The sequence below is a fragment of the Crocodylus siamensis genome, chromosome 15 (assembly GCF_052110815.1).
Source record: "Crocodylus siamensis isolate JL-2025a chromosome 15, ASM5211081v1, whole genome shotgun sequence".
Lineage (NCBI taxonomy): Eukaryota > Metazoa > Chordata > Crocodylia > Crocodylidae > Crocodylus > Crocodylus siamensis.
This window is the reverse complement of record NC_143409.1, coordinates 49,677,583-49,695,620: the sequence shown is the minus strand read 5'-3', so window position 1 is coordinate 49,695,620 and position 18,038 is coordinate 49,677,583. Positions and strand designations below refer to the sequence as shown.

At 57.8% G+C, this 18,038-nt stretch overlaps 1 protein-coding gene across 1 annotated transcript in view; it reads right to left on the bottom strand.

Annotated features, from left to right (window-relative positions):
- PRRC2A (proline rich coiled-coil 2A) overlaps nt 1-18,038 on the bottom strand; it is a 33,129-nt gene that overhangs the window by 8,572 nt on the left and 6,519 nt on the right. The window contains exons 2-16 of the mRNA XM_090028400.1: nt 13,179-13,348; nt 12,075-12,252; nt 11,377-11,476; nt 10,756-10,828; nt 10,128-10,271; nt 7,303-7,436; nt 7,098-7,177; nt 6,667-6,803; nt 6,436-6,529; nt 5,427-5,631; nt 4,333-4,726; nt 3,729-4,015; nt 3,103-3,454; nt 2,239-2,446; nt 116-2,125 (exon numbers count right to left, since the gene is read on the bottom strand). Of these exons, the coding sequence (XP_089884526.1) occupies nt 116-2,125; nt 2,239-2,446; nt 3,103-3,454; nt 3,729-4,015; nt 4,333-4,726; nt 5,427-5,631; nt 6,436-6,529; nt 6,667-6,803; nt 7,098-7,177; nt 7,303-7,436; nt 10,128-10,271; nt 10,756-10,828; nt 11,377-11,476; nt 12,075-12,252; nt 13,179-13,290 (4,508 nt within the window). The 5' untranslated portion in view covers nt 13,291-13,348. The remainder of the gene's footprint in view (nt 1-115; nt 2,126-2,238; nt 2,447-3,102; nt 3,455-3,728; nt 4,016-4,332; nt 4,727-5,426; nt 5,632-6,435; nt 6,530-6,666; nt 6,804-7,097; nt 7,178-7,302; nt 7,437-10,127; nt 10,272-10,755; nt 10,829-11,376; nt 11,477-12,074; nt 12,253-13,178; nt 13,349-18,038) is intronic.

Below are 18,038 nucleotides of genomic sequence, written 5' to 3'. Positions count from 1 at the left end.
CCATTCCAATTATGGGTCCCACATCCACCCTGGTCCAACCCCATTAACCTTCCTCCATTCCTTCTTGGTCTGTCTTCATTAGTGCCCCCCTCCTCCTCCCCCACCAGGGCCTCACCCGCGGTTCTTGGGCGAGGGCCAGCTCCTCTTGTCTCCTCTCCCTCCTCCAGGCCCTCCACGGCCCCCAGCCCTGCCCCCGCCAGGTCCGGGTCCTGAGCGCCGGTTCTGTCGCTCCATGCCGGGGCGCTGGCTGGAGAAGCTGCGCTTGGACATCTCCTTGCGCTGGGCCAAGCTCAGGTCAGCACCGGGTGCCCGGGCTCCAGGGGCAGGCCCGATGGTGCCCCCGCCTCCCCCGCTGGGCCCCGAATTCCCCTTGAAGGTCTGGGCTGGAGGCCCGCCAGGAGCCGGATCCTTCTCGGCACCACCACGGCGCTCAGCGAAGTCACTGCTCTCTGATGCTGTCTCCCACTCCTCGTTGGCCTGGTCCGAGTTCTGGTTGGAGAGATCAGGGGACTTGGCCCGGCGGGCAGCAGCATTTGTGGCCACCATGGCTGCCACCGCCATCTCCTCAACCGGAGGCCCGGAAACAGGGGCTGGCGCCAGGGGGTAAGGGTGCCCCCCAGTCCCATTAAGCCTGGCTGCGTTCTCTCTCTCCTGCTTCAGTCGCCGGAACCGGGGGGGCTTGTCTTGCTGCTGGGATCTCCCGTGACGTCTCCGCCGGGGCGGGCGCTCAAAGCCAGGGCCTGGTGACGGCCCCACCATCTTTGCAAGGTCTTCAGGAGCTTTGTCCTTGTCAGGTGGTGATGGATCTTTACCGGGCTTGATCTTGACTCCTGCAGGGCTCCAGGCTCCACCAGGAGGGGGCCGCCCACCACCACCACCTCCTCGGCCCCGGCGTGAGGGGACTCCACGGGGAGTGAAGACACGCCCACCACGGCTGCCACCACCATCCGAGAGGCGTGGGGGTACTTTGTCAGAGAAGCGGGGTAAACCGGGAGGCGGCTGAGAGGCCACCGAGCTTCGGTTCCGGTCCCCCTTGGCTGCCATTCCCCCTCCTGCCACTGCTACTGATGGTGGTGGCTGGTGCTGGGCCGGGGCGGCCACCTCTTTATCTGAATGAGCCACATCGCTGGCACTCTCGTGGGTCTCACTGCCTGTCTCTGAGCCACGCTGGCGCCTCCGCTTGGGGATCTCTTCATACTCAGATCCCTCGCTCCGGGTCTCGCTGGTTGTGCGTGGCCGCGTAGCACTACCAGGGGCCACAGCCGGCCCCCCTCCACCTCCCGCTCCTCCACCAATTGTCTCCTCTGGCCGATAGAAAGGCTCCCGGTAGCTTCTGAACTCCCGGCTGCGGCCACGCCCACCTCCCCGCCCACGCCCCCCATAGGCTCCGCGGAAGCCACGCCCACGGGCGAAGTACTCGCCCCTGCCCCGGGCTCGCCCGCGGCTCCCATAACCCCCTCCACGCTCATAGGGGGGTTCCCGGCGGTGGCGGGTGGGTGAAGCAGAGATCCCTGATGGGTCCTTAGGAGGCATCGGTGGGGCACCATTCACAGCCACTTTGGGTTTGGGATCGCGGCCTGGCTTGGCTGACTCTTTGGGCACTGCTGGCACCGCCACTGCCTCTGGCTCCTTGGTGTCTTTGGGGGCCTCTTCCTTCGCTGGTGGAGGTTTCTTAATGGGCCCAGCACGACGTGGGGGCCTGTCAGGGTCTTCGGGGCGCCGGGAAGCACCTGGGCGTGGCCCCCAACGGGTCTCCGTCTTGGGCTCACGTCGTGGTGCCCGCTGGAAGTCGTGGGTCTGGCGGGGTGGGCGCCGGGGAGGCTCTGAGACTTTGGCAACTGCCACTGGAGCCTCCTCCTTTGCTGGCTGAGCAGGCAGCTTCTTGGCCACCTGAGAGGGGTCCTCGAGGTCAGGCCTGGAGTCCTTGTCTGAGGCTGGGCCATTGCGGGTAGGTTCTGGGGGGGCTGGAGGGGGGCCAGAGGGCAGTGCCAAGCCCGCCGGCCAAGGCCCCCCAGGACGCGGCTCATCGCTGGAGAAGCGGGGCAGGGGGGCTGGTGCTCCGTTCTCGCCAAAGGCCTGGTAGGCGCCCACGTAGGGGGGTGGGCGCACAGGCGGCGTCTCGCTCCTGGTTGGTGGGGGAAGAGAAGAGGCCAATCACTGCCAGGCTCTGACTGATGCCCCTGACCACCACTGCCCCCCCCACAACTTCCCCCAAGCCAGTGTCAGGCCCAGACTCACCGCAGGCCCTTGTCATCCTCCTCAGGTGGGCGTAGTGGGGAGGCCAGGCTCCGGGGCTCAGGGCCAGGGAAGGCATCACCTCCCCAAGCCAGCTTGGGCTCACCAGGGGGGGTCCCTCGGTCCCGGGATAGCAGCGGGGGTCCTGGGTGCCTCTCAAAGGGCTCCGAGCCTGAGCCGCCACTGTCTGAACGCTCCCGGGGCAACAGGCCTAGAAGTGTTGGGGGGGGGGGGCGGGTAGAGAGGTCTTAAGAAACCAGAGATGCCCCCTAGCAGTCCAACCCCATTCCCAGAATGCACCTGGGGCAATTGGAAGCTATGGGAACCAATGGGAGCATGGAGAATGGGCCCTCAAGACCAATCACAACACAGCACCAATGGGGTATATGCCATATGGGTTACATTCTGAAGGGGGCAGGGCTAATGGGTGGCCCTGGCTCTACCCACAAGGCTGGGCCAAAGGATGAAGAGGCCTGGACTCTGCATGGGTTGGGCCAATAGTTACTTTGACCTCCCAGGGAGCTGGGCCACAAGGTGGTGTGGATGGTCTCTTTGGCCCCAACCCCAGAAAGACCTGGACCAATGCGGTTGCTTGCACTATGTCTCATGGTCCCCCCCACACACACACACACCCCTGGACCAACAGGGTGGCTTAGATTAGGTCTCACAGTCCAGCCCCATCTAATCTGGACCAATGGGGTGGCTTGGACTAGGTCTGTCCTGCCCCACATACACCTGGACCAATAGCACTGAAAGGGAACCAGACCCCTGGGTGACCTGAACCACCCCAGGACTCTCTGCCCTATGGGACTGGGCCAAGGAGCACTGGGGATGGCGATGTGGCCATGAGAAGGGGGTGGGGCTTACTGGAGGGGTGCACGCCAGGTGGGTAGAAGTCTACGGGCGGTCGGCCTTGCATCACCCGTGGATCCATGTAGGGTGAGATCATCATCCAGCGTGGGTCAAAGTTCATCTGGGGCAGAGGTGGGGGCCGCCCCAGGGCCCCAGGGTATAGGGCCTTGGGGGGTGGGGCCTGCGGGGGCGCAGCTTGCGGCGGGGCCTGTGGGGGCCCAGGGGCCTGGGAGGAAGCTGTGGCTGGTGCCACCGGGGGGCCAAGGGGAGGCACCGCCTGCTGGGGGGAAGCTGGCATGGCTCCTCCTGCACCAGCCACGTGCTGCTGCTGCTGCTGCCACTGCTGCTGCTGCTTCAGCAGCTGCTCCTGGAAGAGGGGACAAAAAAAAAAAAAGGGGAGTTGGGCAGAAAAGGAGGGGGGCATTTACAGTGAAACCTACCACCTCCCCCAGACACCCCTGCAGCGCAGCACCCCCTTGTGATCACCAAGGGAACCCCCACCCCAGTTTGGGAACTGCACCGTGCCACCCTAGACCCCCAACTGCCCCATGCCCCAACAACGGCCAGTAATCTCCAACACCCCCCTACCCCCCGCCACGGAGACCTCCAGCTTCCCATGATGCCCCAGGCCTGACTTTTACCTGCTGCTGCCGCTGGAAACGAGGCGGCAGGGACTTCTGGTACTTGGGATAACCCAAGGGCTGGGCTGGGGGTGGCTGGCGCTGGGGCCCTGGGGGCTCAGCTTTGGGCTCTGGTTTCGGGGCAGCAGGGGCAGCAACAGGAGCTGGGGCTGGAACCAGAACCGGGGCCAACGCTGGAACCAGGACCGGGGCTGGGGCCGGAGCTGGAGCTGGCACTGGGTCTTCAGGCACCTCCGGTGTTTCCTTCGGGGGTGCTGGAGCTGGTGGTGGAGCTGGAGGGGGCTCAACTACAGGTGAAAGAGTAGGCATTAGCTGCTAGCCCCCTGCTGTTGCGGCTGGCTGCGGGGTGGACATGGGGCTGGGTATAATGGGGTAGGGACCTGTGGCTGCCTTGGGAGTGAGGGGCATCCAGCTGGCATAACAGGGATAAGAGCCGTGGCTGATTCTCATGAGTATAGCAGGGATCAGAACTGCACCGGTTCACGGGGTGAGGGGAGTGTTGGGTTGGATACGAGTGGGACCTGCAGCTGGCTCTGAGGGGGGACAGGGCTGGGCATAATGGGGACAGGAGCTGCAGCTGGCTCAGGGTTGGGCCGCATCCTACCTGGGGCAGCCTCTGCAACTGTAGCGCTGGGAGCCGCCTCCTCCTTGACCTCCGGGGTGGCAGGTGGTGCAGGCGCTGGGGTGGCGGTGGTGGCCAGGGTGACAGAGGTGGTGACAACAACAACAGCAGCGGCCGGGGTGGCAGGAGCAGAGGGCAGGGGTGGTGGAGGCGGAGCGCGGGGGCTCTCAGCTTTGGGGCGCCGCGTGGGGGCACCAAAGCGTTCATCCAGGCGCTTGAGCTTCTCGGCGCAGGCGGCCCGGCGCTCCTCAGCCATGCGGCGCTCTTCCTCCTCACGGCGGCGCCGCGCCCGCTCCACGGCCGCCGAGATCTCCGATGACGACTGGCGCCGTCGCTGGCGCCATGCCTCATCCTCGTCCTCCGGCGGGCCTCGCCCCTGGGAGATAAGGGTGTGGAGTCAGATGGGGGGGGCAGGGTTAGCGGATCATAGTACTAGTGCCTCTAACAGTGGAGCCGAGACCATGACAAGCTCCAGCCACCCCATGGGAGTTACTGGGTCTCATCCTCCTCAAAGCCCCACCCCCTTTGGGATCCCAACTGCAGTCTGCCTCAATAGGAGACCTGAAACTGGCAAAAGTCCTGCCCAGACTATGGGAGAAGACACCACAAGGGCCAGCCCTTTCCAAGGCCCCACCCCACTTTTACAATGCAAGCCCCACCCACCTATGAGAGGGGATACCACCAGGCCCCACCTTCTCCAAAGCCCCACTGCTTTTGGGGTGCTCAGCTAAATCCATGACAGAAGCCCCAAACCCACTGGTGGGAAGCCCAGAGCCCTGCCCCTCACAGTCCTGCCCTCATTGGGAGACTTGTGCGAGCCCTGCCCATGGAAGGTCTCCCAGCACCGAGTACCCACCCCAAGAAATAGCCCCTCCCTCCCAAGCCCCACAGAAGACCCCAGCCCCTACCATGTCCTATTTCAATGGGAAAGGATCCCACAAGACACACCCATGTGGGAGGCTCCACCCCTACCATAAGAAGCTCCCACCCCAATGGGAAAGACACCCCACGCTCTGCCCCTAAATCATGCCGCAATGGAAAATGATGCCCCAGCCCCACCCCCCAACTGGACTCACCGGGAAGTCGTTGGGCTGCCCCCAGTTGCCCCGATTTGGGGGTGGAGGTGGGGGGGGCCGGGGTGTGGGGGGAGGTGGGGCTGGGGCTGGCTGCTTGGGGCCCTCAGGAGGGCGAGAGGTCTCGGTCCAGGCTGCCTTCGCCGGGGGTGGAGCCTCAGCCGGGCCAGCACCCTTCTTGGCCTCACCTGCTGGCTCCGCCTCCTTCCTGCAGGGGGAGGGAGGGAACAGACAGAAAAACCGGGCTGAGCCGTGTGTGTGCAGGAGAAGATATTGGGCTGATCCATTTGGGGGGCGGGTGGGGGACTGATACCAGGCCAGGCACCCGCCCATTGGTCTGAACCATATATGGAAGGAAGGGGAACTAGGCTGATCCATTTGGGTGGTGGGGGTGGACAGGCATTTCCACTAGACTAAACCACGTGCAGGGAATGGGGATGATACTGGGTTGATCCATTTGGATAGGCAGCAGTGTACATGGAGGGGCGGGGGGCTGATACTAGACTAATAGGTCCCCCTGGGCTGACCTGTATGTGGAGGTGGGGAGGGTGACACTGGGATGGTCCATTCATACGTGGGGAACTGATAGCAGGCTGGGTACATCCCATTGGACTAAACCATGTGTGGGGGTGGGGGGTGCTGGTAGGCTGGCCACCTCCCACCAGGCTAAATCATATGTGGGAGTAATAGAGATGGATACTGGGCTGATTCATTTGGGAAGCAGGGATGCGGGGGGCTGGGACAAGGTTGAACACCTCCCACTGGGCTAAACCACCCAGGTTTATGTAAGGATAGGGAGGATATTGGGCTAATTCATTTGGACCTAGGAGGGGAGAATCCCCCAACAGGATGAACACACTGTGGGGTGGGGAAGGGGGTACGGGATATCAGCCCAGAAGCTCACTCTGGGCTGATCCATTCGGCAAAGCGGGTGCACGGAACAGATACTGGGCTAGCAGTTTCCACCAGACCGATCCATTTGAGGTGGGGAAGGGAGAGCTCAGGGTCTTACTCTTTTTCACCCGTTGCCTCTTCGTCCGAGTCTTTGCCGTCCTCTTCGTCGCTGAATTTCAGCTTCTCTGTATAGTCCACTTCCTCGTGGGCACCTGGGCCGGGCATGCAGAAGCAGAATCAGGGCCTGGGCTGCCCCCTCCGACCCCACATCTACCCTGGGGGTGGGGGCGCTGGCCCTGATCCAACAGGGAGTGGGGGTGTTTCCTCCCAGCCCAGCAGGGGGTGCTACCTGCCCAGCCTTCATCGTTCTCCTGGTCCAGCTCGTCGAACTCCTTCAGGTCATCCTGCTTGAGCACGGGTGGGCGGCTGATGGGCTCTGACATGCGCATGGGGTGAGAGGAGCGGGGGCCTGCGAGCCGGGGGATCCTGGGGGGGAAGAAGGTGTTAAATTGCCCCTGCCTTGGCATGGGGATTGGATTGAGGGGGTTAAGATAGAACCCAAGTGTCCAGGCTCCCACTTTAGCCCTTATTCTAGCCTTGAAACCCAGCAAAGAACCCAGGTGTCTGGGCTCCCAACCTACCACTACTGTAGCTCCTCAAGATCCAGGAGAGAACCCAGGTGTCCACCCCGCTAGCTGCATCCCACTGGACGCTGCTCCTTCCCCCATAGCTGGGGATAGGACCCAGGTGTCCAGATTCCCCCACTCCACCTCCACTCACCTCTGTGCCTCTGGGGTGGGGTAGCGGTAAGGTCCCTGAGGCCCATATGGAGGCGGGAACGGGAGGTACGGGGGATACATCTGTGGGTGGGGATGACAGGACATGGGGTGTTAGGGGGATCCTAAATTCACAGGGCCAGCTCAGAGCCCCTTCAAGCACCCAACAAGGTAATGAACTACCTCTCCCCCTTCCCCTCAGGACTCACAAATGGTGGCATCATTCCCCGGTAGGGAGGGAACTGGGGGGGCCCAGAGGGCTGCGGGCCAGCTCCGGGGCGCTCCTCGGGCACCAGCTCCCCATCAGCACCCCGCCCGCCTCCATCCCGCCAGCTCGTCGCATCTGGAAGGCAAAGGGGGAGATGAGTCAGGGGATGGGGGCAGCACTGAGAATGACTGCTGCAGCCAGGCTGGCTTTCTAGCCTAGGGGAAATGTTTTTACTGACCAGAGGCACAGGTGGGCTGGGAGCTGCACACTGGTTGGGGCTGGGCTGGCACGTGTGGGTGGGAGTGCAGTGTGGGCTGCCCTGGGTGGGACTCAGCTCCGTGCAGAGTGTCACGAACTGCACTGCCCACGAGAACACTGCTGGCTCCTAGGCAGCACTTACCCCCCCCATATCACCACACCCTCCCCTTACCCCCTACAGGGCAAGGCGTGCAAGGAGTGGACTGTGGCTTGGCCCAGGACCCAGCCCCGGCCCCAGCCCCGGCCCCAGCTGTCACACCGTGCAACCCAGCCCCATGATCCCAGCCTAGCCTGCAGGTCCTGCTCCCCAACACTGCTCACTGACTGCTGAAAACCCTATAGGGAGTTTTGGTGACTTGCTGCATGGTGGGGGAGGGTAGGGGGGCAGGGGTAGTGGTGCTGACATGGCACACAATAGGGAGTTTTGATGAGCTATGTGGCCCTTGGGCCCAAATAACTGCCTACCCCTGGACAAAAAGAATTTCTTTTGTTTTTCTTCTGGCCACCTCTTTGGGTATTTTTTTATTTACTGTATTTGATGGTCTCCAGTATGCAAGTCGACCCCAGTTTTCTGATCCAAAAAGTTAGGATTTTTATAGACCTAACTTTTTGGATCATTAATATGGGGTTGACTTATACCAGCCCCATTCACGCTGGGCATCCGGGGGATGGACATGTGCCACACCACTGCTCGCAGGGGACAGGGTTGGGCTCAGATTGTGCAGCCCAGGCAGCATCATTTGCAGGGGACAGGGCTGGGCTTGGCGCCTGACTGAGCGGCGTCTCCATGGTTATGGTAAGGCCTATAGACTGCGCTTGGGCTGGGCCTGAGCCCCACACTGTCGGTAAATGAAGAAGTCTGAGTCAGGTCAGGGCTGTGGTCAAAAGTATTGATATGGTGTATAAGTCAAGGAGGAAATTTAAAAAGGTAAATATTCTGGCTCCAAACTTTGACTTGCACATCATGAAATACGGTATTTATAAAGTGATTGCTCCACTTTTTTCATAAAATCAGAGACTCCTAGAGAAGTCAGGCTGGAAGGGACCTCCAGAGGTCACATACAGTTCAATCCCCTGCTTGAGGCAGGATCAGGCCTATCCAAACCATCCCAGACAAATCCATCTCAACTCTACATAAGATGATGATCTAGTTGGGACTGGTCTTGCTTTGAGCAGGGGGGTGGACTAGATGTGACCTCCTGAGATCACTTCCAACCCAAATTTTCTATGATGCTATATGACCACTCCTCCGCCCTGACAACACAGACTGAACACTCATCAGCAAAGCTAAGTGGACTTTATCATGCATCAGCAAATGCATGACAAACAGAACCGAGGAGGTGATACTTCCCCTCTATGCGGCATTGGTCAGACTGCAGTTGGAGTACTGCATACAGTTTTGGGTGCTATACTTTAAGAAGGATTTGGATAACCTTGAGAAGTTCTAGAGAAGGGCCACTTGTATGGTTAAGGGTTTGCAGGCCAAGCCCTATGAGGAGAGACTAAGAGACCTGGGTGTCTTCAGCCTCTACAAGAGAAGGTGAGAGGTGATCTTGTGGCCACCTACAAATTCATTAGGGGGGCACAGCAAGGAACTGGAGATGCTCTGTTTACCTGGGCATCTCTTTGGGTAACAAGGAATAATGGTCACAAACTGACAGAGAGCAGATTCAGGCTGGACCTCAGAAAGAACTTCTTCAGAGTAAGGGCGACCAGAATTTGGAATGGGTTTCCAAGGGAGGCAGTGCTCTCCCCTACCTTGTAGGCCTTTAAGAGAAGGCTGGATAGGTATCTGGCTGGGGTCATCTGACCCCACCACTCTTTCCTGCCCAGGGCAGGGGGTTGGACTCGATGATCTGTTCAGGTCCCTTCCGACCCTAGAAACTATGAAACTTGCCACAGGTAAAGCAAAGGAGCCACAGCAACCTATGTCTTTCTTTCTATAAAATGTTGAAAATATACACTCAAGCCGCCCTGGGTAGAGGCCATGCTCCCCACTACAGAGGAAGGCAACCCCCACCCCAGTCCGTATCAATCCGAACATGGTGTAAAATTCTTTTCTGACCCCAAATATGGTGTGGGTCTGATCCTGAGAGTAGGGGCAAGACCCTTTAGCCAGTAACCTCCGGCTTTGCTTCCAGCAGGAGCATGGGCACAGCCCAGTCACCATGCACAACTTTTGCTGTAGCCAAGACCCAATGCCTGGGAAGGAGGTTTAAAAACCATCCTGACACATGGAGCAGAAACAAAGGGTGGGGAGGCAATCATGGTAGAATATAGGCATCACTTTTACTGACAACCCTTACTGCCCCCCCCCCCAAAAAAGCCCCAAAACAACCAAACAAACCACCTTTTGAGCTCCACTTTGGTCTTAAAAAAAAAAAGCAGCAGCTTGTAAACTAATACCTCTTCTATTATTTAAACTAACAGGCCCACATCTTTACTGGGGTGGAGGTGGGCAAATTTAGCCACCTCCAACTTCCACACAATGCAGCTGGCTCAGGCCGAGGTGCCCCACCAGGAAACAGCTATGAAGAACAGGGGAAACAGAGGCAAGGTGAGACTCACTCTGGGGGCGGAGGTTTGGTCCTGGCCCATACGACGCATCGGCAGTGTCCCTTTCTTTGCCAGCCTTGTCCTGGTCGCCAGCCGCCTGCAGGGTCGGAAATTCCTCGCGAGAGAATCGCGACAGTAGGTTTGATCCCTTTCCACCTGTAGGAAGAGCGAGGGTGGTTAGGGGTGGTCTTCTGCCCCTCTCCAGCCCACATCTATTGCCCAGGAAGACCAAGATCCTCTATGGTCCTTCTGCCTCTCTGGTCATCCAGGCTCTAAGGACAGGGGGAGTGAGGAGTCACTTATCCTCTCTATGATCCTGGGAAGACCAGAGGGCTCCCCACATGTATGACTCAGGAAGACCAAGAGGCAGAAAGGGGTTGCCACCTCTATGACCCTAGAAAACAAAGAGGGGAAAGCCCAGTCTGCAACCCTGGAGGCCCAATGGCCTCTTACCATTATGACCCTTGAGGACCAAGGGCCTACCACCTCCATGCCTATGGGGGTCCAAAGAGGTTGAAGAAAACACAGACTGCTTCCTCTAAACCCTTGGAGGACCAATGAACTCCTACAACCCTATGACCCTGGAGGACTTCTCCCCGTCTCACCCCACCACACAGCACCCCCTGGTGCCCAGCCTCACCATCTCCTTGCGCTCCATGGGTAACGCTGGCCTGAGCCCAAGACTTTACCCCGCCTGCTGCTGTGGGGGGATTCTGAAACAGAGAAAGGGAGGTGAGTTTGCAGGCACAACCCCCAAAGTGCCTCAGCCCCCCAAGATATTTCACTTACAGACCCTCACCAAAAGGTCAGTCGGGGGTGGGAGGTTCAGGTACGTCCCCCGGGAACTGTCCATGGGGCAGGGACTGACTGGTGTAGGGGACAGGACCTGGGTACCATCCCCACTATGGAGGGGGACTGGGGTCTAGTTAGGGTTGGGTTAGAGTGGCTGATGGAGGAGAGGGGTTCAGCAAGGAGTCCGGACACCCTGATTTCATCCCAGCTCTGGGAGGGTGGTAGGGTCTCTTGGGAAGTTAGGAGCCCAGGCACCAGGGTCCTCGCCAGCTCTAGAAGGGCAGTGGGTCTCAGGGGTGCTAAGACTCTGGACACCTGGGTTATCTCCAGCTCTGAAAGGGCAGTGGGGTCTCTTGGGGAGCTATAGATCCTCCTGCTTTGGGAAAGAAATGAGGTCTGATAAGTTATATCAGGGGGCTTGCATACACCTTCCTGCCCAATTCCCCCCCACCCCTGCCCAAGCCTTCACCTCGGGGGGTGCTGGGGGTCGCTTCGCTTGGTTGGAGGCAGGCGTCTGTGAAGCCGGCTGTGACTGCGACTCCGGCGGCGGAGCTGCTGAGGCATCGGTACTGCAAGGGGGGCAAGGTCAGGGAGGACAAGCCCAGGAGACCCCAGTCTGGGGCACTTACCAGGGCAGTGAGATAGGGAAGGATCCTACTCCAAACCCCTGCCCCAGGCAGGCAGGGTTCCTCAACCAAGTCTCCACCATCAGCCAGCCAAGGGCCCCACCTTCCCCTGCCTCCCAGCCAGCCAGAATCTCCTGCCTTACTGCCCCAGCCCCTCCTCACCCCCCAGCCAGCCACAGTCCCCTGGCCTCACCCCCAGCTAGCCATGGTCCCCCAACCCTGTTCCCCCACACCAACTAGGGTCTCCCACTCCCTTGCCACCCCCAATCCAGGCAGCCAGGCCCTCTGCTCTCACCACTAGTCACGCAGGGCTCCTTGCCCCACTGCCTGAGCCGGCCATAATCTTCCACCCTATAGCCGTGTACTGCCCCAGCCCCATCCCCCCCCCAAAGTCACGGTCCCCTGCTCCAACACTTCAGCACCCCCTACTCAGTCAGGATCCCTACTGCCCCAGTTCTTCCCCCCGCTGCTCCATTATCCCCTAGTGCTCATCTACACCCAGGAGCCACCAGATCATATCTTGCCCCCCACCCCTCCTTACCTCTTTGGGTCGGGCTGGTCCTGCTTGCTTGCCCATCCTGTCCCGTCTTTTGGCACTAATGAGACGTTGGGGTCATTGCCTTTGTTCTCTGCTTTCAGGCTCGGCAGGTTGGCGGGCGGCGGCATGCGCCGAGCAATAGCAACTTTCCCCAGACTCTGCAGGCCATGGCGAGGGGCTACTGTGAGCAAAGGAGGGTGGAGGGGAGAGAGAGTGGGGTGGAGACATAGGGCAGGTCATGCATCGAAGTAACCCCCACCTCTGAGCCCTGCCTGAAATGGGGGCAATGGTGTGAGCAAATGCCCAACGTAGAGGAGAAAGTGCTGCCCCAGCACAGCACCACCTGCCCAGCCTGCCTACCTGGGAAGGCACACCCTGCTGGATCCCCTTGAGGCTCCTGGCCCCACCAATCTTCCCCAGCTTGAGAGATTCTGTTGAGTTGGGCGTGGAACTCAGGCATCCGGGCTCCCAGTCCCCCCTACTCTATCCTACCAGACCTCACCAGAACGAGGAAGAAACCCAGGCACCTTGGTTCCCAGCCCCTCACTTTCATCCCATGTACCCCACTCATTTCCCAGAGTGGGGGAAGAGAACCCAGGCATCCAGGCTTCTAGCCCCTCCTGCTCTATCCCAAAAAAGGGGGGAAACCCAGGTATCCAGGCTCCCAGGTCTAACCTACTAGATCCCACTGGCCCCACCAGACCCCAAACTATGAGGGAACCCAGGCACCTGGGCTCCCAGCACCACCCTCCCTGGTTGGAACATACCAGACCCCACCAAAAAGAGAAGAGAACTCAGATGTTCAGACCCCGCAGCCCTGTCCCAGAATTCGAAGGGTAGCCAGGAGTCCAGGGTCTCAGCCCCCAGCACCCACTTCCAACCTGAAACTGGATCAGTACACCTTCCCACCGCACCTAACTGACAGCACAGTGCCACCTAGAGCCACTCCACACCAGCTCTGCCTGCAGTGGGAGTGGATAGTACGAGCAAGTGCTCAGTGTGGGTGACAACTGCCACCCTAGCACAGTGCACCCTAGTGCCCTGCCCCTGGAAGCGGGTAGTGTCAGCCCCTGCCTGCCCCAGGAGGGTGTCCCCCTGCCCCCGCACCTGTGGGCTTCTGGACTTCTAAGGACTTCCCCTTGTATGTGTCAAACAGGTTGAGCGACGAATACTTTTTTCCATCCTTCCCCTTTGCTGTCTGCCCCAGACGATCGGACATCGCGCTGGAAGGTCATTGAGTACGATGGTTCCTCCGGCGCCTCGCGAAACCTGCCTGTCTGGAGAGGGGGAGGAGAGGTGAGGATGAGGAGGGCAGGACCCAGGTATCCAGGCTCCCAGCCTGCCCCCTGACACCACTGCTCCAAGCCCTCTAGCTTCAACTCCCTGCCCAGAGGTGGCGAGAGGAAAAATGTATCCTGTTCCCTACTTTCACCCCACTTCCACCCCCCTCTCAGAGCAGGGAGAGAACCCAGGCACCCAGGCTACCAGTCCTCCACCCTGCTCTAAGCCCTCCAGCTCCCACTTCCTGACCAAAGCTGGGAAGAGATACTAAGCACCTGGACTTCCAAGGCTCCCCTGCTCTCAGTCCCAGCCCCCACTCTCTTCCCAGAGCAGGGAGAGAACCCAGGTGTCCAGGCTCCCAGTCCCAACCCTGGTCTAAGCCCTCTAGCCCCCACTCCCCTCCCAGAGAATCCAGGCATCTGGACTCCCACCCCACCCTCACTCCACAGTCTTCACTCCCTACACTGAGCATGGAGGGGGATCCAGCCATCCGAGTTCCCAGAACTCCCTGCTCTAATCCACACCCCCCCCCCACACACACACTTCCTTCTAGATGAAAAGCAGAAGCCAGGCATCTGGACTCCCAGATCCTCCTGTTCTAACCCATGAACCTCCTGAGGTTCGTGGATTAGAAGAGGGAGCATGGGCACCTGGCTTCTACCCCTCCCAGCTCAGGTAGTTAGCCAGTTAGAACAGACGCCTGGGTTTTATAATCCTCACCCAGCTCAGGAGGTTTGTGGGCTAGAACAGGGAGATCTGGGAATTCTTGTATTGTGAGAGGCAGTAAAAGACAAATCCCTACTGACTTCCTCTTCACTGTGTAGTATTTTGCAAACCCTTCTCATGTCCCCACTCAGGCATCTCTTTTCTAAGCCCACCAGGCCTGGACTTGTCAATTGATCCTCATCTGGAAGCCCCTCCATAGCATTCATCATCCTTGCAGCCCTTCTCTGGACTGTCTCCAGGTCTTCTACCTAGGCCTAGAAGAGCTAGACATTTAGTTCTTCTATATTTGGACAGACCGGGAACCAAAGGGGGTTGCATGTGCACCAATGCGTATCCCCTGAATGCAGATCACAGAGTATTATTAACAAGGGGGTTGAAAGCAGAGGCTGTGAAGAAGGGATTGGTAACAATGGAACACAGAGTCGGGGCCAAAACTCTTTTGCTACCACACTTAGCTGGATACCCTGCACCCCCAAATATGATGCACCTTGTTTTGGGAAGGGAGAATAAAGGGAGGGAATAAAAAGATTTCCTTTCCCTTATCATAGAGAAGTCAGGCTGGAAGGGGCCTCCCGAGGTCACAAAGTAATGGTCATAAAGAAGCTGGGCTGGAAGAGACCTCCAGAGGTCATACAGTTACAGAGACATGAGGTTAGAAGGGACCTCCAGAGATCATAGAGTTATAATATTAGAGACATGGAGCTGGAAGGGATCTCCAGAGGTCAGAGTCACAGGCAGAGTGGGGCTGGAAAGGACCTCCAGAGGCTACCTCTAGTCCAACCCACTGCCTAAGGCAGGATCAGGCTTGTCCAAACCATCCCAGACAGACCTATCATCTAACCTAACCTTTTCATCAAGCAACTGTCAACCCTGACACAATATCTAACATCCCACCCAAACCTGCTACGAGGAAACCAGGGGGACCACGGCAGTCACCACCCCTTTAAAAAAGGTTGTTAATGCTGGATGGTTTGGATGGGGTTGAACCTGCCTCAGGCAGGGGGTTGGACTAGAGGTGTCCTTTGGAGGCCCCTTCCAGACCTACTTCTCTATGATTCTGTACACTCAAGAGACTCCCAGATAGTGACTATGGCCCCACTACAGAGGAAGCCAAAACCTACTGCAAATCCATACCAATCTGACCAGGGGGTAAATTCCTTCCCAATCCGAAACCTGGTATTGGCCTGACCCCGGGCAGTGGAGCAAGACCCTCTAGCCAGTACCCTTTGGTCCCAGCAGGGACACTGGTACAGTCCAGGAACCATTCCCAGCCTGGGCTTAGCCACCACCCAATGGCTCTAAGGGAAGCTTAAATGCTCCCTCCTGCTACGTGAGTTGGGGGTAAATATTCCCTCACAGGGCAGGATATAATGCATGGATCCACTGAAAAAAAACAAAAAACACACACTCTCCTAATAAAAAAGATACTGCTAAGCCCAGCAGAAAAGGAGGTGCTCACAAAGAGATTAACACAAAATACTCTCAAGAAAGACTAGGTTTGGTTAACTGAGATGGAAAACAAGACCTGGTTAATAAGAAACACCCCCTTCAGAACAAGGATTGCTGGGTAGGAATTAATGGGGGGAGGGGGGGAATAACGAGGAATTACCAATCATGTGGCTCAAGAAATACGCCCTTACGAGAGAGACATGGTGTGGGTGGATCTAGGAGTTAGAAGGGGTGGGGGTGCAGGTGGTGCAGTGCCTCATTGGGTGTAACACCACACCGGTTTCTTGCCCGATTAAAAAGTAAAAGTTTTACTGAGCAGTAGGGGCTCAGAGTTAGATGAGCTAAAGACTGAAGCCAAATTAAGAAGGGGGTTAATAGACACTCCACAAGAGGAAAACCGACACTCCCCAGCTATACCAATCTGATCAGGGGGTAAAATTCCTTCCTGACCCGCAATGTGGCATCAGTCTGACTCTGAGCCACAAACCTCTGGCTTTAAGTCTCAGCAGAAGCACTGGCAGAGCCCAGAAGTCTGCAACCAACACCCAATGCAAGCAAAAAGGAGGGGAGCAGCAATCAGCAAGGCTCAGAAGGCTGAGAAATCCCCATGACAGAACATAGGCATTGCTTTGCCTAGATCATGGTGACCAGAGGAAGTAGAACACAGCAGAACATTGTCACATGTAGATCATCCCCAACCAGCATCTCGCCCAGATCATCCTGGACCAAGGGTAGTAAACAGAGCAGAACATCGTCATGCGTAGATCATCCCTGAGCATTGTCATGCCTAGATCGGACCAGGGGGTAATAAAATATAATCATGTGTAGGTCATCCTGGACCACTGTCATAGCTAGAACAACCTCAAACCAGAGGAAGTAAACAAAGCAGAATATAGTTATATCTAGATCATCTCTGACCATCACTGTGGCTATATCATCCCGGACAAGGGGACAGTAAAACACAACTAAACTTAATCGTGCCTAGGTCATCCCAGACCATCATCACACCTAGAACAACCTGGACCAGGGGTAGTAAACATAGCAAAATGTCAGCGCACCTAGATCATTCTGGACCAGGGTAGTAACAGAGCAGGCCATAGTCATGTCTAGATCATCCCCACCCTGGGGTAGTAGAACATCGGCTGAACATCGTCACACCCAGATCATCCTGCACCAGGGGAGAGTAGTCATGTCCAATACCATCATGCCTAGATCAGTCCCAACCAGGGGATAGTAGAACACAGCAGAACATCATCAGGCCTAGATCATCCTGGACCGGGGCGAGTAGAACATCGGCCGAACATCGTCATGCCCAGTTCACCTCAGACCAGGGGAGAACAGAACATGGCAGAACAGTCACGTCGTGATCACCCCCAAGCAGGGGACAGCAGAACGTCACCATGCCTAGATCATTCCTGACCCGGGAATAGCAGCCCATAGCAAAACATCATCAAGGCTAGATCATCCCAGACCAGGGGTAGCAGAACACTATCATGCCTAAATTATCCGCAAACAGTAGCTGCCCAATCTTTTCTTGAACAGCTCCAGTGATGGACAGCCCATAACTCCTCTAGGCATCTATTCCAATGGTTCCCAACCTTTTCATACTGCAGACCGGAATTGACTGCGGACCGGCAAACTGGAGACCAGCAGTGACCGACATACTGCGGGCAGACAACCAACCCTTTTTTTATACTCAGTACAGTAAAAGCTCCATTACACCTTATAAGCCAGCACGCTCTATTTACCTTACAAGCCGGCATGCCGGTTAAGTGAAATCAGAAATGCCCACCATGGCACTTCCAGTTTCTCCGAGCCCCCACGGCTGGGGGAAAAGCAGCCTGTGCTGCCGAGCCCCCATGGCCCAGGGCATAGCAGGCTCCGTGGGGCCCACCTCCCTGTCCCATGGGGCCTGAAGGGCCTGCAGGAGGGTCAGTGATGCCACAGAAGGGGCAGCAACACCCCAGATGCGGTGGAAGAAGTGGGGGATGCTGGATAACAGAACTTTTACTGTAATATACTTCCAGACTTCCGGTCCGGCAGCCAACTCTCCTGCAGACTGGCAGACAACCCTTCACAGCCTGGGTGTTGGGAACCCCTGGTCTATTCCACTGCCTCCCTGCTCTAACAGTGAAGATGTTCTTCCTGAGATCCAATCTCAAACCTCCTTGGCTGCCACCTCAAGTCTACAGGTAGAAATACTTCCATTCTTCTTTATATTAGGCCCTCAAATATCTGAAGATTATCATGTGCCTTCTCCACAAGCTGGGACATGTCCAGCTCCTTCAGCCTCTCCTCGTAGGACTCGTCTTCGAAGCCCTTGATCATCCTTGTCCTGGATCCTCACAAACTTCTCCGTGTCTAAAATGTGGAGCCCAGAACTGCACACAGAGCTCTAGATGAGGCCTAATTAAGGCCGAATAGAGAGGAACTATTTACAGTAAGGGTTGCCAAAATCTGGAATAGGCTCCCAAGGGAGGCGGTGCTCTCTCCTACCTTGGGGGTCTTTAA